Genomic DNA, 14,480 nt, shown 5'->3' on the forward strand with positions numbered 1-14,480 from the left:
ATTTGTCCCAAACAAGGCCTCCGTTCTCGGAAAAACACCAGTTCTGAAAAAGATCTCTGTCCGTGACCTCTATTGTCTGGTTTATGATACTCAACCACTCTATCTCCAATCTCTTTTGGGTCCGTATCTACCGCATTGGATGCCCACACAAGACGAGAAAGACAACCTGAGCACAGCAATGATTGAGGCCGCTATCAATGTAGCTTGGGAAATTGGCGCGGGAGGTTTATATGACGATATGGCTGATCGCTTGGGCTTTATATGTGAAGTCAACAAGCGAAACAAACCTGAGAAACCAGGTTGCAGGAGTTTGTCACCATCTTATCGCAAACTGGGCGGAGAGACAACAAATGTTTCCAGTGAGTCTTGAGCGTCTTCATCGTCAAGGAGTTGAAGATTTTCTCTGGTCTAACAAAACTGACACTACGTAGCCGACGTGGCTTTCGTTCGTACAGAGAGACTCAAATTCCTCTTCAGTGAGCTGAAATACGTCATAACGTCCTGTGATAGCGGTGTAGGCTGCCACTTCAACGATAGTTTGGATGATGACGATGAATGTAGCTCCAAAATCATCCATTACATGTCTCCCGGTTCCAGTGACGGACTATATACAACGTTCGAGCGGTTCGGCCTGAGTCGGATCCTATCTAGCCTGGATGATACCTCGATCTATACAGGCAGTGTTCAGAGCCTGCTCGAGAGGCTCTTGGAAGTGGAATGCCAGACCATGGATGGCCATGAATCTTGTGATCCTTTTAAGAAGATGCGAGACAACTTGAAAAGGGATTCAAAGTGGTCTCCTCTGCAGCTTGCCGTGAGAAGTCGGGAACACTTTACTGAGCAAGCTCTTGTTTACGAATGGACGCCGCAAGTGGATGACTGTTTCATCTATTAAGAAACACGCAAAGTGCTTCATCATTCATAGTGAGAAGAGACCCTTCTAAGGGTTGGGTTCAGAGCGCCCCCTACAGCATGTGTTGAAGCATCGGGTAGGTACAAGCGGATATTGTAACTAGACTTGGCGCCCACGGACGAAACATGAGGCAGGAACTATTTAGCAAATCGTCTGAATAAAGTGCAAGAGTTTTCACCCATACAGCATCTGTTACTTTCATTTCGGAATCTCCATTTCTATTTCCGAATTTATCTGGTGAAGAACTATCCATGGAGAGGTTAACTCTGATGGTCTCAAAGTGTGATATTGGGAGGGAATAGAATATGTGATATTGTTCCGATGGTTCGAGGAAGACTTTTTGAGTTCCCTCAAAGAAAAGACCGAAAGATGGGGGTGTCTCCTATGTGTTAGGCCGATGTTATCTGAAATACAGCCTAGTATTGTGCTGATAACGCAACAAACAAACAGTAGTGTCGCGATTTGATACACGCCCTGTTTAATTCGCAACGACGGTTGCACCGTTATGAACGAGCGATTCGAAGTCCAAATGAGCACCTCAGAAGTCTTTGCTCTTGAAAACCATCTTTTACGATGTAATATACGTACCTGTAGGGTATGGCCAAATCGGCACCTAACGCCTTAACGCATCCAGATTTGGAGTACCTCAACCTTGGTGTTGATAAAAGATATGAGGGAAAAAATCGAGTCGAGTGATACTCAGTGTTGCATGAATACCTGGAGGCACGGAGGTAGGTTGTGTGTTACGCGCCTGCTCAATGCCCCATAAGATGGACCAAGTCGCGCGCTTTCAGGCATGCCAGTTCCGGCCGAGCAACCGCAGTCAAGTGTTACCAACACTGTTACAAACTGACTTGCCGCTTTACCTTGTGTAACTACCTAGGAGGCACAGACTCGGACGTTTCCTTCCATGGCGGGGGTGCTCAAACCCCTGTTCTTACACAGCGTCTTTGTTACTGCTACAGGAAATCAAAGAACCTTCACCACCATTACCGCCACCAGGAGCATTTGACCGAGTCCAAAGGAATGAATTCAACCTTGATCCCTTTGCCAATGACTCCGATTCACGAGGCGCTCCTCAGTTTCTTGTGTGAGGTGGAATATAAATGAGTCATCTGCTTCCTCGAGGTGAAATAGAACAGACGATAAACCTCCGCTTCAAAGCGCCGTAATTCGCCATAGACTTTGAACAATACTCTACCATTCAGATTGCTTGAGTTACGCATTGCATATAAGGTGTTGCATCGAAAGTTGTTCAGCGAAGAGCAGCTTGACTATTCCTAGGGACATTGACAGCCGCTGTTTGCTTCCAGACATGACATATACGGAGACGAAATGGGATTCGATAGTCGCGAGAATACCGGATGACCGGGTCATTGTGTTTTGCGAGGAAAAGCTCCTCTGCTTCGACATTGACAATGGCACCGACTTGTCACTCACGATCTTCGTTTCCCCTGAGAAACTGACGAAAGCTTCCCCTGATGTCTTCATGTTTGAGCCAAATTGGCAAAATAAAGAACAACGCGTGGATAAAATGCCATCCAACAATCCCCAAGCAATGCTGATCCTCCTTGCGATCATCCACGATGAGAAGCGCTTCATCCCGGATAAGGTCTGTGTCATCCAGCTCTATGGTCTTTTGGCACATGCTCGACAATTTGGTCTCACAGGGAGTTTGGGCCCGCACCTCCAAGATTGGATGCCCACAGAGAAAGAAAGAACCGACTCGCCTGACAAGGAATACATTGCCTGGATCGCTTGGGAGATCGGCGCGAAAGAAATATACAACGAAATGGTCAATCACCTAGGCTCTATGTGCTCCGGTGATGGGAAAGGTGGCATCCGGTGGCCAGAGACACCCGACCCTATAGAGAAATTTCTTGCCGAAGCGAGAATTATTGGTGAGTCTTTCATACTCTGGTCATCAGCCATCCAAGTAACCGTGTATCCTGCATAACAGTACTGGTATCTGACGGAAAACAGAGGACATAGCAAAGGTCCGAAATCGACTCCTAGGTTTCATGTTCACAGAGCTTAGAAAGATCATGAAATTTGGCGAGAATGATAGCAAACACTGCCTTGAAATCGAGCCCACAGACAGTAATCTAAATCACGATCCATGCACAGGCCTCATCCGAACAATGATGACTGCAGAGTCCTTGACCACCATCTGGGGAGAGCAAGGTTTCGATGTTGCTCTTCTATTCGATCAGGATGTATCGAAACATCCGGATTATTCAGGCAGTGCCACAGAATTACGAAACACACTCTTGAGTGTGGAGGTCAATTATGATGAGTTACATGACCATTGCAATCCTTTTGAAGGAATGAAAAGAAAGTTGGGAGACGAATCTTACTTGGAACATCTAGACCTTGTTTCAACGCAAGAGAAATTGGACCAATTTCAAGCGCGAGCTCAAATATCGGGATGGAAGCCACAGTAGTAGTTTCGTCCTCAGTCCACAAACATGATAAACTATTGATTCTTCATGGCTTTGGTTGGACTCTCAGAAGTTTCTATTAGAGAAGTCTTTGGCTCGTTGGTTTCCGAGAAGCGAACAATGATTGAAGCATAGCTACCTAGATCTTCGGTGTTGGAGCAGTTGTGCATTCGTTCCCAGTAGAGTCTTTCTTTCTCCGTTAGGGTGAAATCGGCAATTTTGAAGTTGGACTAAAAGGACATTCCATGATGTTTCAAGTATTGACTCATGACTTTCCTGGAACTTAAATGATTGACTGGATTTATGGAATTCAAGGAGAGGGAACTGCCGAGAGAGGAGGGCTGTGGTTGAAATTTGAGTGTGATGTCCACAGATGAATTCATACAGCTTCCTCCATCAAGATTCACTTTCAACTTACACCGATCTTATACTTGTTTGCTAGTAGAACTGTGTCCCTCTCAATCGTTCGTTCCACAACTCTAATGGGTGGTTCGCTCAGTTTTCTTCTCTCGTGCACGTAAAAACACGCAACACGCCTCTGCAGACTCTAAAACAGGTAAAAATGACTGATTGACCATTAGCTTTCTTTCCTCCTGCCCAAGGTACTCAGAACCTACCTCCGTCTAGTATCTAGATGAGTACTGCGGCTCGGTGCTCAGTGACCCAGGGTATAAAGCGTAAACCCCGCTCGTAGATGTACCATATGCATATGTACCATATCTAAATGCAAGCTGTTTAGTCGCATACACTTGATTGAGGCTCTGGCCAGAACTCAGAATAAGCCAACGCAAGCACCCACCATGGCGTCAGCCACAGAGAACTCGTCTGACGTCCCCAAAGATTCCGACGAACCCAAACCCAATGGTCCCGAGCGAGCGGGGTCTCCTATCGCGACCGAAAAGGTCTCCTTCGACGATCGAGGCGACCTCACTCTCAGAGTCGGCAGTTTAGAAGATGGGAGCGCCGACGTGTTCGACTTCGTCGTCTGCTCTAGGGCACTGGCGCGCGCGTCTCCCGTGTTTCGAGCAATGCTTTTTAGTGGATTCTCGGAGTCGAAGCCCGAGGGAGACACCTGGATCGTGAAGCTTCCCGAAGACCGCCCTGCGCCCTTCTTCATTCTCCTCAACATCATCCATGGTTGCTTCAGTGCGGTCCCGCAGAAGCTGGAGCTGGATGAGCTCTACCAGCTACTTGTTGTCACGAACAAGTATGACATGTTATCGGTCATATTCCAGTGGGCGCCAATCTGGTTCGAACCTCACAAGAACCTCGATGCGATCTCGGAAGGGAACGAAAGATTATTATGGATTGCTTGGGAGCTCGGAGAGGAAAGGACCTTTGAAGTGAAATGTCGAGATTTTGTCCTTGGGTCCAAAGTCAACCCCGAAGGGCAGATCGTTGATAAGATAGGGGTCCCTCTCAACACTTACGATTGTTATGAAGCCAGAGGCATAATAGGTGGGTTCCTAAACATAAAATTATGGAATAAGTCTGCTTAACAAGCCGCAATCAGATGATATCACAAAGGCTCGACAGGATATTTTGAATAAATTGAGTTCAGACTTTCACGCCGCCATTCGGGAAGGATTAAAAGGCCGAGAATGCAAAAAAGAACGGCCCAAAGAGCAGCCTGAATCGCATTATGCTGGCTATCATGGATATGGGCATCCTCCTACCAAGACTCCTGCCCTGTCTGCGACTGATTGGACAGCGATCAAGGACCGGTGCAACGACACTGCCCTGGTTGAAGTAATGAAAGCTGTCGAACGTCTCGGTCTTGGGAAATTTGGGGTACCTCAGGAAACTAGAACACGCTTTCTCGGAAACGTCAACGCCATTTGGTATTTGATTTTCAGCCTCCGATCTAAAAGTCAAGCGGTCCACAAGATATGCTCACCTTTAAATCAAATCATGGATCGATTCGAAGGTTTGATGGGGGATTTCAAGTCACCAATCTCGGACAATAATCTCAAGTACATGAGGAACCAGGCCAAGAAGACTGCCATTGGCGGAGATAGATCAGAAGAGACGGAGGAGCCGCAAAAGAAGAGGCCTAGATTCTGAAGTACGTAAAGGGAAACTGAGCACTCTGATGCGGGGGAAAAGGTCAAACGTATACCGTGGCTTTTACGGAGAATCAGACGGGATGGTGGCTGAGCAGTGACACTACTGCTGCTTCATCAAAGTATGGCTTTGCGTTATCAGTTCTGCAATATGTTGTCTCCGGATGTGGCCAACCAATTCTCCTCGCATTTGACAGAACAGAAAAGAAAACGCTACCGCGAAGCATACAGTGGGTCGTACTTCATCGGCGCAACTTCAGATACGAGCTCTTCGCCTGAGCCCTCTTCTCACGCAAGATGTTCCTCTCCTCGGCCGAGTACAGCCCATCTCCCGTCTTCTCCCCAAGCCTCCCCCTAGAAATGTAGTTCTCCTCCAGCCAGTCCGTGTACCCAGCCTTCTTCGCATCCACGACCCCCATGTTCACCCTGTTCCTTTCAACCTGCCACACAGTGTCCAGCCCGACCTCGTCCATCTTCTCACAGGGCCCTTTCTCGGCGTGGAAGAAGTCCCTGAAGAGGGCGTCAATATCCCGGGGTGAAGCGAGTTCCGCCTGTAGGATGCGTAGCGTGTCTGACTTGACGGCGGACCATATCCGGTTGAAGACGAAGCCGACTGATTCATGGGGAAGTGCCAAGGGGTTGAAACCCACGCTCTTCATCTGCTTCTTTAGGAAGGGCATGAGATCTTGGTCTGTTACACCGCAAGTCATGAGCTCGACGTATGTGTTTCGTGGCGGTAGATGGTAGTGCGTGTTGAGCAGGCGCTCCGGTCTGGTAATCAGATGCCTCAGAGCTGACGTCGGCCATGTGGAGCTGTTGGAAGCTAGAATGCAGTCTTCGGGAACGAGCGCGTCGACTTTCCCCAGCATCTCGCGCTTGATCTCTGGATCCTCGGGGAGAGCTTCAATGACCATCCAAGGGTTTCCACTGCACGATTCCTCCAAAACAGTGCTGGTCGTAACCCGACCCGGATGCGTCTCACGAACGGCACAAACCGTGGTGAGCGCATCCCCGACGTAGGGCATCGCAGAGGAAAGTACGCTCAAGTCAACGTCGTGGAGTATGACGGGCCGGCCCGTAGAGGCCCACATAACGGCTAATCGCCGACCGAGGACCCCCGCGCCGAGGATGACAACGGGCCGGGAAGTGGGGTCGCTAGGCGGCGTCCATTTCGGGGTGACGGGCGCCGCCGCTGCTGCTTCTGTCTTAGGAGAACGGCTTGAGAATGGGCGAATTTGATGTTGAGATGAGAAGGAACTTGATTGCCGGCATTGAGTTGTAAGTCGGGCTTTGGGGAGGGGTATTGCTGTCGTCGTTGTGGGCAGGGTTCTGGCGATTGTTGCTGGTTTTGTGATGCTTCGGCTTGTGATGCCGTTTGTAATGGTGAGTTGAGTGCGCCATAGTTGTTGACAGGTTCTTCTAGATGCCATTGTGATGCTTAGCTTTTCTAGCGTGCCTAATAGAGACGGAGGAAACGTGATTCATCTTATAGTGTTGTTCTGTCACTTCTCCCTGAGCCGATGATGATGGCACTGTCGCATGATGAAGACAGCCGAGAGAGTGGCGTGATGTTGTCGACTAACACTGGGCTGACCTCAACTGCCAAGTTCGGGTCTTCGCGGCTGGGGTTCCAATTGCATCACGCAACTGGGGAACTCCCCAGATCTCCCCGGAAAAGCAAGGTCACTTGCTCGGGTAGTCTATGCCGCCCTACTACTAGCTTCCGCTCATTCCTTGTTTGCTTTGGGGAAGGGGAAGTTCATGATCCATCTCGGGAATTTTGCATGGCGATGTGTAATGGCGTCATCTGAGTGAAGTCTGCTCAAAGCATACCAGATGTGGCCCTCTCCAAGAAAGAAATACAAATCGTAGAAGTCAAAACAATTCAGTCAACAGATGATTGAGAAGAAGCAATTCAAGGATCTCTAACTTCAATGGTGTTCTTCTTTAAAGCAAGCCAATCTGACCATCACAAGAGCCCTAAGAGGCACAAAAGTACGTACCTAAATCGATGGTGGGGTTGATGGTGCTCCATTGGACCACAGTACCAGGTACCCAATCTTTGTTCCCGAACAAATTCCGTTGGCCGATTCTCGTGCGAACAGCAACTTCATGACCAACATCCAACGCGGTCGCAAGCCTCCTTCCCGTGAATCGCGGATCGCAGCAGCCCAGTCACAGACGTTGCCATCTGAGACTTATTATCTGCAGCCAGTGGAAAACTGCGTTCGGTGCCGCGTATGCTATAATGTGCGGGATCCACGCGGTCGTTTCTCGCGACGGCTTCCAGTCGCTGCCCCGAGACGTCGAGACATGCCTCTGCAACCGCGGTCCGGATCATCTAGGCGAAGTTCGCTGTCAAACCCCGGGAGATAGCTCTGTCTTTCTGACTCTCACCTCGACGGTTCTGGCTCTGCGCGGTGACCACGTCACTCAGCAGCCCTTTCGCGACGCGTCTTCTGGGTCTGTCCTGTGCTGGAACGGCGAGGCCTGGAAGATTGCAGGGGGACCTGTCCAAGGGAACGACGGAGAGGTAATCTTTGCTTTGCTCACTGCGGCCAGTAGCCGCAGCGCTGAGGAACATGCGGTCTTGGATGTACTGCGCAGCATTGAGGGCCCTTTCGCGTTTGTCTACTTCGACGCGACTTCTTCCCGTCTATTCTATGGTCGCGATCGACTTGGTCGACGATCGTTGCTGCTCAATGGAGAGGGTGGAATCAGATTGTCTAGTATTGCTGAGAGCACATCATCTTCGTGGGCAGAGGTGGAAGCAGATGGCATCTACGTCGTAGACTTGGTAGCCTGGCACAGTGACTCACTGAAGTCAAACTCGCCTCGCTCTTGGACGCCAGGCGAGACTGAGACGGTAAGCTAGATGTCTCGCGCGACATGAATTACGTTTTTGCTACTTACGATACCAGGTCCTCAACATTGGAGTCTTCAGTATGACACTCCCGCCATCTGATGTTCAGCCGCTGTCAGCAGTGTCACCGTCAGTGCAGGCAGTCAAACAGCAAATGACCGAGTCGCTCAGATTGCGCGTTTTAAACGTTCCTGAACCCCCAGCCCACGATGCTGGCAACGACACGCGAGTAGCTGTCTTGTTCTCTGGCGGCTTGGACTGTACAATCCTCGCGCGGATGGCTAGCGACTTGGTTCCATCTGATCAAGGCATCGACCTGATCAACGTGGCTTTCGAGAACCCTCGCTTAGCAGCGAAGGCTGACAACTCCCCTGGTGCGCCAAGTCTCTATGAGGCTTGTCCAGACAGAATCACGGGAAGGAAGTCCTTTGCCGAGCTGACTACTGTCTGCCCAGCTAGAAATTGGAGATTCATCGCCGTAGGTTCCTTTAGCTTGATACAGCTATCTGCCCTTACTGACCCTTGGCAGGTTGACGTTCCTTACCAGGAAGTACTCGAGCACCGGAGCCAAGTGATCTCTTTGATGTATCCCCATAACACCGAGATGGATCTCTCCATCGCCTACGCCCTCTACTTTGCCGCCCGCGGCATCGGCATGTCACAAAGTAGCCCGTCAGACCCTGCCGTCAAATATACCACGCCAGCGCGAGTGCTTCTCTCTGGCCTCGGGGCCGACGAACTCTTTGGCGGCTATGTACGGCATACCACTGCATTTTCAAGGAGGGGCTACCCGGGCCTGCTCGAGGAACTCAAGCTAGATGTTAGCCGGCTGGGCAAGCGCAACTTGGGACGCGACGATAGAGCCATGTCTCACTGGAGCCGGGAAGTACGATTCCCGTTCCTTGATGAACAGTTTGTGAAGTGGGCCATCGAGTGTCCGGTCTGGGAGAAGTGTGACTTTGGCTATTCCGAAGGCGACTCGGGGGTCGATCCTGAGAAGCGAGTGCTGAGGCTTCTTGCGAGGGATCTTGGCATGGGCGCAGTTGCCCAAGAGAAGAAGAGAGCGGTAGGTTTTACTCTATACTCTGAGGGCGGCTGAGTATCCCCCGGGCTAATCATTCGACTAGATTCAATTCGGCTCGAGGACGGCAAAGATGGAGAGTGGAAAGACAAAGGGAACAACAGTCATTGCTCCATGAGTATAAACTGGGAGACAAGTGCTTCCCAAGCCTGGCGATGATGACGTACAGATACTTCCGAGCTGGCGGTCCCTTGAACGATATTGCCAGTGACTGCGCGTTTCTGCTTTGCAGTAACCCTTTGCTTGCAGCATACGTTCGAGTTAATCATTCAAGACCGCTGGCGATGATGTCGTAAAGGCAAGTCTGAGCCAGAAGATAGATGAGCGAGATCTACCTTACAGAATTAGACAAAAATTCACGGATAATTTCGACGCTCTTCGCAAACATGGTTCCATTTCCTGAAGCTCAATTCGGCCACGTTGTTGGCCATGTCAATCAGCTAGTGTAACCAAATCCTCATTCACCACGACTGAAACTCGAGTGGCCAGAAAAGGTCTCACAGATCGAATGCCGACGGCAATCCTGTGAGACAGCGACACAGGGTAAATGATCCTACTGCTACCCGGCAGTGCCCATGCAAGCCGACATCACGCACATGTCCCAGCCGCCCCTTGCCTGAGCCTCGAGGTTTCCTGCATTGGGTGCCACCAACAGCGTCCCCATCCCGGCTTGGCAGCAGTCGCTTAGCTATTCTCAGGCCCTAGGCGACACAAATGGCCCTGTCACAGCCTTTCTGGTGGGGAAGCCACGGGCTGTGCTGTCTCTGTGTGATCCTGCTGCCTTGACGATCAACCCACAAACGACCCCAGCGCGGATAATGTGCTGCATGTTTCTCAGCCGGCATTCTTATCTTAAAGCTAGCTGGCCTTTCCCTTTAAGGTTGTCGAAGTCTTTCACCACAATGCTAGACTGCGAGTGTTGTCTGGTTGTAATTTGAGGGCTCGTTCCTGGTCACTAGATGACCAATCATGCACCATCTTGAAGGTCCCTGGGCGGCGGCAGATAGCACCAGGCGTCCGCCATACAATTCGGAGGCATCGGACCTCTCAAGAGATGATCGGCGACCGCTCATTCATGTGCAGTCCACCGACTCGGCAGAGACCCGCATCGAGCCATTAGAGTCCGCGCAAACCCAACGACCCAAGAGCTCAGTGACCGCCGAGCCCAGCGCCGCCCATGTCACCGGCGCTCCGCACGGATCTTACAACAAGCTGTCTAACACAGACTGGGACTCGGCCGAGTCGCCTCGTCACGGTGGATGGGACTACACACCAGGGAGAACAGACACAAAGTCCCATCTATCCCACAGAGAATCCGGTCTCACTCCTTCTGCACCCAAGCAGCCATGGAGCACATCCCTCAAGGGCTGGCTACCAGAGCTCATATGGTCAATCATAAGCATCGCCTCCGTCGCCGCTCTCGCCGGGGTGCTATCCCGCTTCGATGGCCAACGACTGCCCGAATGGCCGCTAGGCCTGACACTCAACACTCTCATCGCCTTCCTCGCGACGCTGGCGCGAGCTGCGTTTGTTATCCCAGTGTCTGAGAGCTTGTCGCAGTTGAAGTGGCTCTGGTATCGCAAGGAGAGGCCGTTGAAGGATTTTCAGGATTTCGACTCGGCTAGCAGAGGACCTTGGGGGAGTATTCAACTGTTGAAGACGACTAAGGGTTGGTGAGTGTTGTGTTCTAGTGATGGTGAGAAAGGTGTGGCGTGTGCTGATGCTATCCGCAGGTCCCCGAGTCTCATTGCTACGATTGTCATGATCACGGCAATCTTCACGTCGACGTTGACGCAATCCGCCGTCACATACCCCGTCCGCCTCGCGCGCGTAGACGGTGATGCGACAGTGCCCCGATCAACATCGTACTTCTTTAGTACATCCAATACCTTCTCCAGCCGTACGTCCAATCCTTAAATCCTCATCTGTATCTTGTATTTATTAAAAATCCCTGTGCACAGTTCAGCAAGAAAACTACGTTCAACAATCCATCTTCGAAGGCCTAAGCTACGATCATACCCAAGAATTCCCCCTCAGCCCGGCCCGCTGTCCCACAAGCGAGTGCCAATGGGAGACTTACAGCTCGCTGAGCATCTGCGCCAAATTCTGGAACGTGACGAATTCGTTGAATGTCACAACTAGAGAGACGTCTACTGGGTCACCGCGGGTGAAAGCTTCGCTTCCCAACGGGATATCTGCGAATTTGAGCGGTAACTACTTCGGTCTCATCAATCTACGGGGCATGAGTAAGCCAATTGCGTCAGACGTGAAACCCGAGGCAGCGCTCTTCAACTTCACGGTGATCTATTCCTTACGAGAAGGGAATGACGCCGCAGTCGGAGCCACGGAGGCTGTGCTGTACCTCTGCGCGAAGACGTACAACCTCTCCTTCACAGGCAACATTGAATCGCGTAAGGTCGTCGACATCACCTCGGACGTCGAACAGGGCTCCATCACGTTCCCCTCCGGCCAGGTACGAGACGACCTACCCGCGATACGAGACCCCCTCAACCCCGATGGCGAAAACTTCCCCTACGGCGGTACCGGGTTCGGCGCGATGCAGGACAGTCTGAGGAATGCGCTCAACGGGTCGTACTCGGATCTCAGTAACGTGCCGAGTGCACTCGGTCTTGCGCCGGCTCGGTACCTGGCTGCGATACAGTACGGCGCCAAGACGTTGGAGGCGCAGGGGCGGGCGAATGTGTCGCAGGAGGTTGTGATTAATGAGGCCGTTGCGAATATTACGAATAATGTTGCCAGGAGCTTGTCGAATCGGTATGTCTCCTGTCGATTCCCCTTATGTTGAATAAGTAAACGAGGTTACTAACGCAAGAACAGCATAACAAATGATACCACAATAGCAAGTGGGCAAGCACTCGCATCGGAAACATTCGTACAAGTTCGCTGGCCTTGGCTTGCGTTCATATCCTGTCAGGCCGTGCTTTCCATCATGCTCCTGGCTCTCGCCATCGTTCAGACCAAAGCAGCGGGTATCGGGGTGGTGAAGAGCTCTACGCTACAGGCCATGGTCGCTATCAACTCCAAGGATAAGCAGGCTCTTGAGATTGGGCTTGCGCAGGGGCACCATCAGGAAGAAGTTGATGATGTCGTTAAGAGAGGGCCTGGGATAGCTTGGAGCTTGGGTATGAGTGATCGGGGATGGAGTCTTCGCATATAGTTGTGTCTGTCATAAAGTGGTAATCCCTGGCAAGCCCGCTTTATGAATACTTACGCCGTTCCATCTCACGTCCATTCTTCCAACTTCTATTCCCCCAATATTATGTCAGGTATGATTAGACCATGCCGAAGCAGCGAAAACATAGATTTCAGAGTCACAGCAATTGGATTGACTAGGGGCCTTGCGCATCCTAATCGCGTCGCTGCAAGTGATAATCAGTCTCCACTTCCCGACAACCATGAATTGCTTTAAAATTCGGTCCGCGGAGATTATTCATCCGCACCCAATGAATCTTCTACCACCTCTATTCTCGCCTTGACATCTTCCATGTAGATAGGTACAGTAGAGACAACATTCGCAATGTCTCAACAGCTTCTACACCGCGGACTCGCCGAAACAGGCCTCCTGGCCCTCGGCAGATCCCACCCCGACATCAAATTACTATGCCTCCAGCGCTTCGTGCGCATGTTCGCCTACGGCGCGACAACCTTGCAGCTAGTAGCGTACTTTGAACTCCTCGGCCTCTCGGCGACGCGAATTGGTCTGTTCATGGCGTTTACGCTGGTCGGCGACGTCTGCATCAGTTTAGTTCTCACCTCCATCGCCGATGGCGTCGGGCGGAAGGCGGTGCTAGCTGCAGGCGCGGCTTTGATGGCTGTTAGCGGTGTTGTTTTTGCGATGTGTAGCGGGTTTTGGGTGTTGTTGGCTGCTGCTGTGGTGGGGGTTATAAGTCCAAGGTATGTTTCACACATCTCTCTCAGGGAATTAAGAAGAGTGAGGCTGATTACAACCAGTGGCGCTGAAATTGGACCTTTCCGGGCTGTGGAAGAGAGTATCGTCGCGCATCTTACTACGGCTGAGGATAGGAGCGATGTCTATGCCTGGTATAGCCTCATGGGTGCGGCCGGAACTGCCTTTGGGGCGATGACGAGCGGCTGGACGGCGCATTACTTGACGACGAGTGCCGGCTGGGGACTTGAGCATGCGTACCGTGTAGTCTTTTACGGGTATGCGGTGCTCGGAGTGTTTAAGTTCTTCCTCGCCTTGCTCCTGAGCCGTGATATTGAGGCAGAACGGGAGGAAGCCGGGGCGTCTGCGGAAGAGACTGCTCCGATTCTGGGCGAACGGTCGGCTGAGAGTGAGGTAGAGGTCAAGACTTGGCGGTCGAAGCTTTTCCCGAGGATTGAGAGGAAGAGTATGCCTGTTGTCGCTACCTTGTGCTTCTTCTTTGCGCTTGATTCTTTTGCCTCGAGCTTGACTACCCAGTATGTCCCCACTTACTCCTTTTGTGAGTATTAACGCTGACATATTCCAGGTCCTGGATCGCCTTCTTCTTCCGGTGGAAGTTCAACGTGGACGATGGAACTTTGGGCTCTTTATTCTTCACCACGAGCCTGCTGGCAGCGGCCACAACTCTAGTCGCATCCTCGATAGCCAAGCGAATCGGCAACCTCAACGTACGTGAACTATAGAACCACTCCCCTCTAGATCTCCATAAGCTCATTTTACTGTCCGCTAACTTTCACTACACAGGCCATGGTCTTCACCCACCTCCCCTCGACAATCTTCACCGCACTCATCCCTCTCCCGCGAGACGCCACCATGGCCATCGTGTTTCTGATCTTCCGCGCCCTGACGCATTCCATGGACGTCGCGCCGAGAGCCGCTTTCCTTGCTGGCGTGATCTTGCCCAAGGAGCGGACTACTGTGTTGGGCTTGATCAATGTTTTGAAGACGTGCACGTCGAGTGTTGGTCCCGTGGGTGTGGGTATCTTGGTGGATAAGAATCTCTTCTGGGTTGCTTTTGTGGGTGCTGGGTGTCTCAAGGTTGTGTACGATCTTGGGATGTTGGTTTCGTTCCGCAAGCATGAGCGAGAGCTACGGGATGGAGCGGCTGGGAGTGCTTAAAAGCATGGTACAGCCACTTCGTGGGTAAGGCAC

The 14,480-nt window shown here is 51.4% G+C and overlaps 5 protein-coding genes across 5 annotated transcripts; 4 read left to right on the forward strand and 1 right to left on the reverse strand.

Annotated features, from left to right (window-relative positions):
• Nucleotides 1-2,447: 2,447 nt before the first annotated feature.
• On the forward strand, nucleotides 2,448-3,357 carry CPAR01_09397 (uncharacterized protein; the record flags this gene model as incomplete). The annotated part of the gene is made up of 2 exons (XM_060493662.1): nucleotides 2,448-2,814; nucleotides 2,897-3,357. The coding sequence occupies 2 exons, from the start codon at nucleotides 2,448-2,450 to the stop codon at nucleotides 3,355-3,357; spliced, it is 828 nt and encodes a 275-aa protein (XP_060347792.1).
• A 797-nt stretch (nucleotides 3,358-4,154) lies between these two features.
• Nucleotides 4,155-5,418, forward strand: CPAR01_09398 (uncharacterized protein; the record flags this gene model as incomplete). The annotated part of the gene is made up of 2 exons (XM_060493663.1): nucleotides 4,155-4,812; nucleotides 4,868-5,418. 2 exons carry the CDS (start codon nucleotides 4,155-4,157, stop codon nucleotides 5,416-5,418), a joined length of 1,209 nt encoding a protein of 402 aa, XP_060347793.1.
• Nucleotides 5,419-5,659: 241 nt separating this feature from the next.
• Nucleotides 5,660-6,847, reverse strand: CPAR01_09399 (3-hydroxyacyl-CoA dehydrogenase; the record flags this gene model as incomplete). The annotated part of the gene is made up of 1 exon (XM_060493664.1): nucleotides 5,660-6,847. The coding sequence occupies one exon, from the start codon at nucleotides 6,845-6,847 to the stop codon at nucleotides 5,660-5,662; it is 1,188 nt and encodes a 395-aa protein (XP_060347794.1).
• An 818-nt stretch (nucleotides 6,848-7,665) lies between these two features.
• CPAR01_09400 (asparagine synthase) lies at nucleotides 7,666-9,479 on the forward strand (the record flags this gene model as incomplete). The annotated part of the gene is made up of 4 exons (XM_060493665.1): nucleotides 7,666-8,283; nucleotides 8,339-8,758; nucleotides 8,810-9,346; nucleotides 9,408-9,479. 4 exons carry the CDS (start codon nucleotides 7,666-7,668, stop codon nucleotides 9,477-9,479), a joined length of 1,647 nt encoding a protein of 548 aa, XP_060347795.1.
• Nucleotides 9,480-10,330: 851 nt separating this feature from the next.
• CPAR01_09401 (uncharacterized protein) lies at nucleotides 10,331-14,447 on the forward strand (the record flags this gene model as incomplete). Its single annotated transcript, XM_060493666.1, has 8 exons — nucleotides 10,331-11,034; nucleotides 11,095-11,261; nucleotides 11,323-12,136; nucleotides 12,200-12,504; nucleotides 12,877-13,276; nucleotides 13,334-13,804; nucleotides 13,855-13,996; nucleotides 14,073-14,447. 8 exons carry the CDS (start codon nucleotides 10,331-10,333, stop codon nucleotides 14,445-14,447), a joined length of 3,378 nt encoding a protein of 1,125 aa, XP_060347796.1.
• Between the last annotated feature and the right edge of the window lie 33 nt (nucleotides 14,448-14,480).

This window comes from Colletotrichum paranaense (assembly GCF_030867605.1).
Source record: "Colletotrichum paranaense strain IMI 384185 chromosome Unknown Scaffold_7.1, whole genome shotgun sequence".
Lineage (NCBI taxonomy): Eukaryota > Fungi > Ascomycota > Sordariomycetes > Glomerellales > Glomerellaceae > Colletotrichum > Colletotrichum paranaense.